Genomic DNA, 12,698 nt, shown 5'->3' with positions numbered 1-12,698 from the left:
TCAAAACAAAACATGCAAATGTATGACTGTGCCGTCAGAATCACTGAGACTGGATATTGCAGAGGATCTACATATCACAATTGCAACAAGAGTTTAGTGCCTGTATTAATTGGGCTGGTGCTTAAGAAAGTTCAACAGAGCTCAAATACAGCCTGTTTCTACTTTTACCTCACAGCAATAAAAAAAAGTGCAATAAAAGAGAAAAAATATGGTTTGTGCTTGGGGGGAACCGTTAGGGAACATTTTGGCTGAAATTGCCTCTCTGTCCCGAGCACAGATATATGTATTATATATCTTACATACAAATGCAAAAATATCTGCAGAGTGTCTTGGTGAATGAATCTCAGATCAAACCAGATTCACCTTCTGGTGGTTCAGTGCCAAGCGGGGGAAAGAGGTGCCCAGCGATTCAGCTCAGATCTGAATGTGCCACAATACACGCGTCAGAAAAGCTGCTAGGTCTACCTCTGAGGGCAAAACTAAGCTTATTCCTGTGCTGATCCGTGAAAAAACTTCCATGACCTTTCATTTTACAAAATCAAGCCCTAAATTCAATGTGTTCAGTGTGTTCTCACACATGTTAATATATTCCCTCATGACAGCTCTAGATTTCCCTTCCAGCCCTGCATAATGATCTCTTCATCTGCCGCGATCAGTAGAGGAGAGACAGGTGATGCCCTCGGCCCGTAAGGGTTGGGTAGGACGGGTGAGTGACACACACCAGATGCTGCACCCTGAGCAGAGCTGCAGCTCCCCTGTAAATACATCATGGAGTAAAAATCACCGTGTACATTCCAGCTGCTGCCGAGCGTGTCACTAGAGCAGACGTCTTGTCACATACACAAGCGCACACCAAATAGTATTTGTACATGTGGTTAATTAGCAGCTAACAGTTAATTCTTTGAGCCACGGGGAAAGGAAAAAAAAAAAAGGAAAAAAAATTAGCACATCCTCAAAGGAAGATTAAAATTAACTATTCAAAGTCTCTGAGTTTGAAAATGAAAACCAAGCAAAAACAAAAATTAAAAACAAAAAACTGGGTTCCTCAGGACAGTGGAGACAAAGAAGTCAGTGATATGTGTCTTGCTATTTTACCATACTGATTTTTATCTTTAATTTCAGTTAATTCAGTGCCCATGAAAACCAAGCCAGCAGCTCTTGAGCCTAAAGTCTTCTGCATCAATACAGACCCAGAGGCTGCACCTCAAAAACATCCTTGGGAACACCATGGTAACAGTTGCCAAGCCCTAAAAAAACTGGAAATGTTTTAGGGAGATGGAGCACAAAGACTGAAAGATAAGAACGGCAATTTGTTTCAGTCAAATTTGACCCATGTAAGCCCACAAGTAGTGCATTCAACTGGAAGCTAAGTATGTGCTGAATTCTACAGACTGAGGCATTACAGAATAAAATAGAAAGCAGAAATAGGAAGTGTAGTGAAATCAAAGTTATCATCTCATAGAGGAGGCACTGCACAATATAAATGATGCACGCAGCAAATGGACAAAAATTGCAAGCAACTGGAGTCAACAGAACATCTTTAGTATGAATACTGCTATATAGGAGTGTAGTATATGAACACTATATAGGAATATTCATATTAGCTACTTCATGAAATGTGCAAGATGTGCATTGGTGACTTGAAAGTTGATATAAAATCACACCAATAAATTTTGCAGGCAACATAGTGACAAGAAGACTGATGATTAAGGTGGTAAGTGGGACATTTGGAAAGACCTATGTCTGTTGCTAAGTCTCTTGGCACTCTCAAGAGCAAACAGCACACGAATGGAGCTGTTTGCAACATTGCACATCTAGGACCAAGGAAGGCAGGTGATGGAAAGTGTCCTGGAAAGGATGACTCTAAGAGGGGTTGTCAGCAGGTGTCATAGGCTTGTGTGGGATCACCAAAGCTTTCAGCCTGGTTACTTGTAATCTCAGTCAGCTATGTAAGAGCTCAGGAGAAATGCCAGAAACATCCCTGTACCATCAGCTCCGCATCACCAAACAGTCCAAGGTTTTTTTCAGACTTGTAGTAGTGCTACTGAAACTACTGAGATGATCACAGTGGAAAAGCACGTCAGCATGATGTGTCTTTAAAATTGTGTTGTGGCAAAAAAGAAAAACAACAGCAGTAAGCATCGGTTGCTAAGAAGTTACATCACTTTGTGTATACCTTCAGCAAGAGAGATGTTAGAATAACATTAAGTTCTTGTGTCAGTATTTTTAAAACAATGTTGAAAAATTGCACAAGGTGCAAAGAAAAAAGGTACAAATGTTACCTGAGGGCTGGAGAAATTGCTGTAGAAAATTAAGGAGTTCCATCTATTTTGGCAGAGGTCAAAAATATTATGTGGAATAAAGTAAGTTTCATAAGAGAAAATACTGCCATACAAAAGGACTGTTTAGCTAAGTGAAGTAAGGCATTACATGAACCAACAGCTGGAAGGAAGCTGACGCCAGCCCAACTCAAGCTGGAAGGCAGCTAAGCACAGCAGCAAACGGCTGCAGCAAGGGGCTGGACTCTTCATCCACCTCATGATATCTTCCAGTTGGAAGAGCATGCCTTTCTGGAACCAGCAAAAGTCTCCCTGAGCTTCTGAAAAAATATGTTATTAACAGCATGAAGGATATATGTGGTCAGATTGAAAAAACAGAAATCTCCCTTCTAGCTAATAAATGCTTTATCCTTTTATTGAACATGGTGTTCACTGCTCAAACTTTTGCACAGCGGCTGCTGGCAGGCTGGCACTGGATGTAGGCTTTCCAGGGAAGGTGAGCAACAAATGTGGTCAATGCTCTCATGTTTCTGTGACTTTTTGTCCCAATCTCTGAATGTTGATGTTTTGTTTGATGAGCTGTTTGCTTGTCCAGTGAGCCATTCACAGCAATACCCAATTCTTTTGTGAAAGGTTCCAGCTTGGCTAGAAGATTGATTTCTTTTATAGGAATGTTTTCCAAGGTAAACATTGCAAGGTTCTGCATCTTGCTGTTTATCAGAACCCTTCATTCTTTACTCCTAACAGCAAGATTTTCTTTTTGCATTCCTGCTGTGAAACATTACAAGTGTACGACCATAGGAGTAAGTCCATGCCAGTGTTTTAATGGTACACACCCAATTCTTAATCCATGTCCTTCCCAAAGGTGTGTTTTCCTTCATTCCTGTCATAATTTTCTCTCTGAGATACCTCAGCTGCTTTTTCCAAGCCTTTGCAGTTCCTTGTGCGATTCAACCACCTAAAATCCTTTAGTTAGCACCAAGAAAAAAATATTTATATAGAATTGTAAAGACACAGTGAGATCATTAGTGAATATAATTTCTGACCATTGGTTTTCAGTATAATTTCCTATACCAGGACTGATTTCACAGAGTGCACCAAGAAGGCAATACCAGCCCTTTTGCATGAATGTTTGTATTGCTCTGCATTAAGGCACTAAAGTTTGCTTGTGTCTTACACTGGACAGTTTTACAGTCAAATAGCTATTTATAAAAGCAACTGAATTCTTACCAAGCTGCTTCAGACCCGATTCCCCTAACATACGCTTGAGTATGGAGTAAAGCCCCTAAATTCAGCCCTCAAGGAGAGATTCTCCAGGGGACACAAGCTGGACCATCTGCCGCATCACAGCACCCAGTGGCACACATTTCTTTGGGTTTTTCTTCATAAGAAGCAAATGCTCAGCCTTGACCAGTGTCAGGTCCTACCTTCACTATTGCGCAAAGCTGTTGGCCAAGAGCTAGTAGGAACAGCAGGAAAGCATGCTGGGTCTTTGGAGCACGTGTTCAGACAGACTCACCTTCTGAGAAATGGGCTTTTTTTTGTATGTCACCCAGCATACTGTTACCTTTGAAATAGGCATGGACCTCTGTGTGGTGGGAAAGCTCCCCATCTCTCGGGAGTGGGGACACACAGAAGCGAGATCCCATCGTCCCAAGTGAGGTCCCTCAGTCTCCCACTCCAAGGAGCGGAGGGGCATTCCTTAGCTGGCTGCCTGATTTTGGATGCCAGCCACAGGGTGGGTCCTTCCCTGTACCGCAGCTATTTGCTTGCTGATCAGGAGAAATAAAATGATAGAGTATGAGATACATTTCTTTTTTTAAGGCCTGATACTAATGGCTCTTCCCCTTATTTTCTTCTTGACCACCAACATAAAATTTGTTCTGATGGGGGAAGAAGCAGTGCTGTGGCTGAACCCTGCAGCCACAGTGTTCCAGGCTGCATTGCAGTATGAAAAACAAATTTACCAAACTAGAAGAGGGAGAAAAAAATAATTGTTTAAATATGAAGTTGAAACCTTGCACCTGGTGCAGAAAAAATTGAAACTTATGCTCATTAGGCACTGAAATATGATTTTGGTGAAAGACAGGCATTCAGAACAATTCCTAGCACTTGGAATATGAAAATTACATTTTGGAGGAAACAAAGTAGAGTTAAATACTGATCTTTGATTATGAAGATTTTCTGCTGAAATGAATTTAAAGATTTCCAGGTCTTTAAAATTCAAAATGTCAGTTCTTTTCAGATTTTTTCCCCATAGTTTTGTAAAAAATCAGCATTTGAAAACCAAGTAATATTCTTTCCATCATATTTTCTGTAAAAAAAAATAATTTCCTTTACTACAAATGCTTAAAACATAACTTAAACCCAGTCTCTTTTCAGAGAAGTTGTGACCCATACCATGAAGCTGAACGTTTCAAAGAGTCGATACTGAAATGAGAACTTTCATCTCTGTTAGAAACTAATCTACCTCCTATGCGTGTCCGTCAAAATCAGCAGTTAAGATACATCCACCTAATTACGCCTCTGTGTGTGGTACTCAGCAGAAACCTAGGGAGCAAACCCAGTTTACCTGCACGATAATTTGATCTTTTCACGTGCCTTTGCCGTCGGCGTTGTTTTAGTTTCTATTAAATGCAAAAGCATTTCCATTCCCGGGAATTGTAACGATTCGAAAATTCTGGGGAGATCCCTCCTCGGGAGCAACTGATTTTTCCTCCTTCGTTTCACCAGACCTTTCAGTTCCCGTAACTTCGGAGGCGGCATTTCCCGGCGGAGGCCGGACTCGGTGGGATTTGCGGGGGTCTGACCCAGACCCCCGCCTTTCCCGGAGCTCCGCTTCGCCTCGGTCGGTGGCGGGGCTCGACGAGGCGGGGGGCGGCGGGGTGCCCCTCACCGGAGGCCGCGGGGGGACCCGTCCTCAGGGCGGCCCGGCGCCGGCGGCGGGGCAGCGCCCGGCACGGTCAGCGCAAGAAATGCAACAAATGCGATGAAATGAAAAGCAGCGGAGAGGGGCTGCCCCGCTGGGCGAGACCCCCCGCCGCCGCCCGGCTGCCCCTCACCCGCGGGCGCCGGAGGGTCCTCCCGCGCCCCCGCCCCGCTCCCAGGCGGCACCGGCTGCAGAAGGGGCTCTCCCCGGCTCCCCCTACCCCCGCCGCCCGCCGGGCCCGGGGACGAAACTCCCCTGGCGGCCGCAGAGCCCCTCCGGCCCCGGCGCCTCCTCAGGAGGGAGCCGCGCTATAGGGAGGGAGGGAGGGAGGGAGGGAGGGAGCACGGAAAGAGGGCAGGGAGGGGGGTGTCATCCCAGCCCAACGCGGTCTCATCCCCCCTCACTCCTCCCACCAATGAGTGGTGGCTCTTAACCCCCGGGAACCTCCCTCCCGCGAAGCACTGCTCCACTTTGCAGAACACGAGTTGATGAGAAAAAAAATAATTCTCGGCCGCGGCCAGCCATGAGCTGTTTGGATGTTATGTACCAAGTCTACGGTCCTCCGCAGCCCTACTTCGCAGCAGCCTACAGCCGCTATCACCAGGTACGCGCGGGGGGCAGCGGTGAAGAGGCAGAGGGTGGGAGGGGTGTCGTCTGGAGGACGGCCGTCTGGGGCCTTACCAAAAGGAAAAGGGAAAAGGAGAAGGGGAGGGGAAAGGGGGGGGTGGGGGGGGAGGGGGGGGAGATCTGGGAGCCTGCGATGGTGAGCGGAGCAGAACCGCATCCCACCTTGGCGCGGGGCTCGGCAGGGTACGTACCCCGGCGGCGACCGACGGGCTGCGGGATGCCTCGGGAGCGAAAGCGCGGGCTTAACCTTGCGATGGCTTTTTAGGGACTTTTTTCCTTTTTTTTTTTTTTTTCTTTTTTTAATTTCTTGTCCCCGTCCTTCCCTCTTTGCCGGGACGGGCTCCCTCCGGGCGCGGCGGCCCGGGGCAGCGATGCCGGCCGGGAGTGGCGGGGCACGGCTTGCCCGGGGCATCGCTCAGCCCCAGCGCACCGGCATCCCGGGCGCCGCCGGAGCCGCTTCGGGCAGGTACTTGACCAGCCGCCTCGGAGGGGTGCTGGGGGTTACCCCCGGGAGCTGCGGGAGGCGACAGTGCCGGGAGGCTGCGGGCTTTCCCCGGTGTGGCGGTGGGGGAGGAAGCCCCGGCCCCAAAGCGGGGCAAGGCTGCGGTGCGGCAGGGCTGCGGGGATGCTCCCCGCTCCCTGGGCGCTCTCGGCGGCGGGACACCCGCCAGTCCCCCGCGATCCCGGCGGCGACGGTCGCCTGCGAGATCCGCGGACACTTGGCGGTCGGGAGCTGCGTTCCGCCGCTGCGCTGCGTGCAGCTGCGACCGGGCTACCGCCGGTATCCATTAACCCCCGAATTTCGATAAAACGGTCCCGCCGGCCGCGGGGACCTCTCGCGGCACGCGGGCAACCCCCCACCCCCACCCCCGGCCGCACTGTCCCGCGTGGGTCAGGGCTCCTTTCCCCGTGGCTGCACCTGCCGCACACCGCTTTCTCTTTCGCCCTCTGGGCTTCTCTCTCTTTTCTCCCTCCCCCTTACTCCTTCCAGAGATTACTTCTTTCCTCCCCAGCAGAACGGGAGGATATCCCAGAGAAAGGGATGGATAGAGCCAGGCGCGGCCCCGGCCCGGGGGCAGCCCCCGCCCTGCAAGGCCGGTGCCGGGGCAAGCGGCCCCGCTCGGCGCAGCCCGCGGCGTGGTGGCTCGTGGGCCACCTCCAGCGCCTGGCAGCGGGGCCGGCATACCTGTTACAAATAGCGGATGATGTCTTCCCCCACCTTGCCGCTCCCCTCATCAGCCCCCCCGCCTCCCGCACGCGGCTGCGTGACATTATTTGGGGGGATGACCATTACCTCAATGGCCGAGCCGGGAGCCAAGTGGAAAGGCGGTCGTCACGAAGGAGTGACATTATTAAATGTCTCGTGTGCCTTGGCCCCAGGCTCGGACCTGTCGCCTGGGTGCTTCCCCGCCGCCCGTCCCACGGCGCTGCCCGCGGCCGAGCCCGGGCTCCGCGTCCCATCGCTTATTTCTAAGACACTCCCAGCAGCTTGCGGACACGCTAATGCGGATAAAGATGGGAAACATCCCGCGAACTTCTCGGTGCCCGTTGTTTTCCCACCCAGAGGAATCCAGTAAAAACAGAATAATCTTGTAGGAAATACCTGGAGCTTCTTGCTGGCCGGGGAAATGCTTTTTTTTTTTTTCCCTGAAATGTGTTGGGGGCTGCCAGCCCTCCCACCCACGCCGCTGTGGGTTGCAGGACGCTCTTTGGGGCAGATCTTGGCGAGCGGCTCCTCCGGCACCCCGCTGCCTACGCCCCCTGCCTCGTCCCCCGCGATGCAGCGCCTCGGCGACCGCCATCCCCCCGTCGTCCCGTCCCGTCCCCCCCCGCAAAGTCCCTTCTTGTGCGGGACCTCGTGCTGGGGAGCCGCGCCTGTAACCGCCCGCCCGGCAGCGCCTGCCCCGCACTGACGCTCCATCCCTGTCGGCATCTCTGGGCTTTGGGCCCCCAGCCCTATTTGCAGCCCCTTCGCTGCCTCCCCCAGGTGGGGCAGAAATGCAGCTGCGGGGTGGGGGGTGCTGCTGGGGGGGCGGCGGGCGGCCGAGGACCAGGCTTTTGCATCCTCTCGGAAAGATCGCGGGAGCGGGCTCGGTGCTGCATCCCGGCTGCCACCGGGAGGGCCAGCGCACCTTGCTGCGCTGCATGACCGGCTCTATTTTCTTTCTTTCTTTCCTTACTTCCCCCCACCTTCCCTCCAGAAACTCTCCTTTTTCTCCAAAATGCAAGAAGCCCCGGAGAGCGGCAGCAGCGCCAGCGCCAGCAGCTCCTTCTCCAGCCACCCCGCGGCCAGCATCAAGGAGGAGGACTGCAGCCCCGAGAAGGAGCGACCCCCCGAGGCCGAGTACATCAACTCCCGCTGCGTCCTCTTCACCTACTTCCAGGGGGACATCAGCGCCGTAGTGGACGAGCACTTCAGCCGGGCGCTCAGCCAGCCCAGCAGCTTCTCGCTCGGCAGCGCGAAGGCGGCGCGGAACGCCGGCTCCTGGCGGGGTGAGCGCGCAGGGGGCGCGGGGGGCGCGGGGTCCCCCCCGGGCAGGCACCCCGCCCTCGACCCGGCCGCACATCCCCTCTCCCTCCTCCCCTCTGCCGGCCGCGGGTGCCCGGCTGCCCCGGGCCGGGAGCCCCGAGCGGGTTGGCGCTTTTAGGGGAAAAAAGAAAAGGAAAAAGCCCTTCAGCTCACGCCGGGCTGCGGTGGCCCGGGGGAGCGTCCCGGCAGGCGGCTGGGGGACAGGGATCGCCTTTACACCGCCCCAGATCTGCCTGGCGGGGGCTGCAAGCAAAGCGGCCGCCGAGGGACCCCCAGCGCCTCCCGGGCTGACCCTGTCGGGGCAGCTTTCAGTTTAGCGCGGTCGTAATCCATGATGGGAACGAAGCAAAAGGCAGGTGTGGGAGCTGTCTCGCCAGCTTCCCAACGCTAAAAACTAGATTGTGTGTGTCGCTGTGTCTCGCCCTACATGTACCACCAGCCTGCTTGCTGCTGGAGCACAGACAGGGAGCCTAAATTTCTGAAAATGAGGGCTTTCAGACCTGCCCAGAGCAGTGGCCCTGTGCCAGCAAGGCCACGGCCACGGCTGATGCGTAGGTCTCCATAGCTGTGCCCAGTTCACCCTGGATGGGCTCGTGGGGGCACCCAGGGCAGAGGGGAATAACCTTCCCCACCCTCTGCCCGCTGGAGAGTTAGGGCAGGCACTCCTCTTGGGGCAGTTTTGGGGACTCTCCCTCATGGGGCCACCCCATCAGCCAAGGCTGGTTTCTCAGCCCCTCCATGAATTTCTGTCAGTAGTTTCTGAGAATGAAATAGTAGCTTAAATATTTCACAGGTGAAAGATATTCAGCATTAGAACTGATGGCAGGAGAGGAGAGTTCTTTGCTTTTTATGAACAACTTCCTCTTCTCCCGAGTAATGCCAGGGTGTGGAGCTGATGTACCTCCCTGGCAAACATATCAGGAGCATGTTCTTATTTGCCTTGGGAACAGTGTGCATTCCCAATTAATAATGCATAGCATGTATCTGTGCTATTAATAATCACTAACCCCTCTCACACATTGCTTACTGGTCAAAGAAGATGTAGGGTCCTTGTCCTTTGCCCTGCCAGCCTCCGAAGATCTGCAGAGTGCTTCCCAAATACGTTAACAATATACCCAAGGAACTGGCTTAAGTCCAGTGTAATAGATGGGGAATTTCCCCCAGATATTTAGAAAATTCAAGCTGTTCCTTAGTTGCATCTCGCACTGTTCCTGCCCACTTTGAAACTGCACTGAGGCAGCAGCTGCTCTCCTGGTAGGGTCGGGCATCCTCTGAGGTGTTGGGCATAAATGCTTAGAGGGGGAGATTACTACTAAAACAAACAAGAAAAATCCAACCCCGGAAATCACTGCAGTGTGTCGTAGCTCTCACTCAGTTTCCACTACAGAGGAAAAGATGTTTCCCTCACCTTAGGTAATAGCCTCTCCCCCGCATACATACTACGAGAAACCTGGAGCAAATAGTTCCAGTTTCATGGATAAGCCCTGGGCTAGGTGTTTTGGATGTTTAGCTGTAGAGGAATCTGTACTTGTTGGGAGCAAGTTCTTGTGTTTTGCAGTTTGGGGGGGATAAAGGGAATTCAAGGGCTGGTTTGGGGGAATTGGGGAGGGGCAGAGCCCTAGGGAAAGGAGATCAGGGCTCTCTGGGTTTGCTCATTGTTGCCTTTCTCTCCCACTCCCTTCACCCAGATGGCTCCTTTCCGATGAGCCAGCGTATCTTTCCACCGTCCTTCTGGAACAGCACGTACCAGCCCTCCTCCGTCCCAGCCACCCTCAGCAGCCCCCTGGCAGCTGCCACCCACAGCGATCTGCCGTTTGCTGCCACCGCCGACCCCTACACACCTGCCTCTCTGCACGGCCACCTGCACCAGGGTGGCCCCGAGCCCTGGCACCATGCCCACCACCACCACCACCACCACCCCTACATCGGGACACAGAGCACTGCTTACCCCCGCCCCGCCACCATGCACGAGGTCTACGGGCCCCACTTCGACCCCCGCTATGGCTCACTCCTGGTGCCCACTGCCTCCGTCCGCCCCCACCGCCTCACCCCTGCCTCCGTACCCACGCCAGTCAGCCCCCCCTGTGAACTGGGCAAGAGTGAGGCAGGTGCAGCCGCGGCCTGGACAACGCCGGGATCCTTCCCCAGTGCAGCCGGGGACATGGCACAGAGCCTCAGCCTCAACGTGGACACAGGTAAAGAGCTGCCCTTCATCCCTCCCTCAGCCTCACCTCTGCCTCCACACCATCCATAGTATTAGGGAAGGACCCCCCCATGGCCGGGCAGCTGGTTGCTGCTGTGAGGGAGTAAATTGGGGGTGGAAGCCCCATGGGAGACCCTTGAGCTTTGCCCTGGGTGCCCTTTTTGGAGAGGGCACCTTCTAAGGAAGGGGAGAGGGAGGATGGGACAGGGCGACACATCAGCACCCACATCATCCTTTGCATTTCTGGCACCTGCAGAAATGCCAGGGTACAGATTGCTTTGAGGTACTTCTGTCCTGACCCTGGCCCTGCTCTTGCCTTGAGCAGCGAGAGCCGGGAGCAGGACGGGGCTGCCCCAAAGGTCACTGCTTGGCTCCCTCCACCGGCTGCCCTGAGGGCAGGAGTGTGGGCTGCCACAGCAGAGCAGGTCATTTCTAGACCCCACACGGGTTCGTGAACTACCTCCTCTCCTTCTTTATTTTGTCTTCCCAGTTTTTGAGAGGAAAGCACAATTGCATTTTTGCTGAGCAAAAAGGGCAATGTTTTACCCTGGTAGTGGTAACCTGTGCGTGGTGGGGTGCCTGAAAGTAAGGCTGTGTGGCCATAGCAGTGACAAAAAGGTGACACAGGCATAGCCAGCAGTGTCAGTTCCTGAGTCAGTAGCTGTGGGGGCAAGGAAAGCCTGCTCTGGTGACAGTTCTCCATGCTGAAGTCATCACAGCCACAAATGGCTCCTTACGGTGGCCTCACTTTAGGCAGGAGAGACATCTCCAGTCTAGCTCAGGCTCTTCTTCGTGCTTCATGGCCTCTGGGGAGCCCGTGCTTTAGACGGATTCTCTGATCTCAGCTGGCAGAAATGCAGTTTGTCTTTCTCTATCCTTAAATGCCTGTACCTATTTTTCTTCTTCCCTTTTTTTCTTCTCTCCGTTCTCAGGTTTGCAGCCTCAGGATAAAAGCAAGGATCTATACTGGTTTTAGAGCTGTCCTTCACTCTTCTTCCCCTGGCTCTCCCCTGTAGATCTCTGCCTGTTAGGCATGGTGGCATTCGGAGCTGAACTCGGGTCAGTTTGTAACAGCTTCTGATCTTGGTTTGCAGCTCGCCGTTACTCCTTCTGTGGTGGATCCCTTCTGAGCTGATGTGCTGACTCAAAGACTCTCAGATCCCCCTTGCCCTTTTCCAAGCCCACCGTGGCCCTGCAGCTCGGAACAGGACTTAAAAGCACCTGGCATTGCAAAGACGGTACTCTAAACTTATTTTGGAGAGAAAAATCCTTCTGTGGCAAGAGGAGAGCCAAAGACATTGAACTTCTATTTAAGCAGACCCCACACCCAGAACTGCAGTCAGACTACTCTAAAAGAGTCAAATAGCGTCATGGATGGTGGTGTAAAACCACTGGCCTTCGTACAGGGGGCAAAGGAGATCACGGGGGTTTTTTTTTAGTGGTGTGAATATTTTTTTTATGGCAGCAAAAATTATTTCTTGAATGCAAACATGGGAAAGCTCCTTAGAAGTTTTGAACTGGATTTTTACTTTACATTACAGAAAAGTAAAGGAGAAGAAACTGGAACCCACAAACATTTCGGACCATCAAGGAACTGGTCAGAATTTTCAGCTTTGCGGTTGTGAGTGGCAAGTGTCTGGCCGGGGCCACCTGCCCTGGGCTTACAGAGGTGCAGCTGTTCCACGCACAACTGCTCCAACCCCGGAAAGGCAAAACCAAGGTGGCACTTCTCAGAGTTTGGCACCACTTTTGCATTGGATATATAACAGTTGTTTGGTTGTGGTTTTTTGTTTTTGTTTTTGTTGGGTTTTTTTGTTTGTTTTTTTTTACAAGAGAATTTCTGGTGAAAGTAAAACCCTCTTAAAGCAGGGGGAGGAAGGAAACCCATGAAGAGTGGCTCGTCCTCAGTCCGACAGCCTTTAGGGGGAACACCAGAAGCAAAGGCACGTGATGGACAATAGGTCTGAGTTGCCTCTAACATTTCTCTTTGTCTACTTGTTGCTGTCGTTTTGTCACTTTAATAGTTGTTTTGTTTTTTTGAAAGGGGGAATATCTATTTTACAGTAGGAAAGCTGCATTAAAGATATTTCCTTCTTTCACCCTGTGTGCTTTTATGAAGAATTAAAGCTA

General features: G+C 52.3%; 1 protein-coding gene across 2 annotated transcripts; it reads left to right on the top strand.

Moving 5' to 3' along the window:
* Positions 1-5,731: 5,731 nt before the first annotated feature.
* On the top strand, positions 5,732-11,703 carry VGLL2 (vestigial like family member 2). Of its 2 annotated transcripts, XM_056344673.1 has the most exons (4): positions 5,732-5,812; positions 8,037-8,328; positions 10,054-10,560; positions 11,663-11,703. In XM_056344673.1, the coding sequence occupies exons 1-4, from the start codon at positions 5,732-5,734 to the stop codon at positions 11,701-11,703; spliced, it is 921 nt and encodes a 306-aa protein (XP_056200648.1). The 2 variants fall into 2 exon arrangements, with proteins under 2 accessions (XP_056200648.1, XP_056200649.1); XM_056344674.1 differs by lacking the exon at positions 10,054-10,560.
* The last annotated feature ends 995 nt before the right edge of the window (positions 11,704-12,698 follow it).

The sequence above is a fragment of the Falco biarmicus genome, chromosome 6 (assembly GCF_023638135.1).
Source record: "Falco biarmicus isolate bFalBia1 chromosome 6, bFalBia1.pri, whole genome shotgun sequence".
NCBI classification, from domain to species: Eukaryota; Metazoa; Chordata; class Aves; order Falconiformes; family Falconidae; genus Falco; species Falco biarmicus.
Note: the sequence above shows the minus strand (reverse complement) of the source record. Positions and strands in the feature narration are given on the sequence as shown.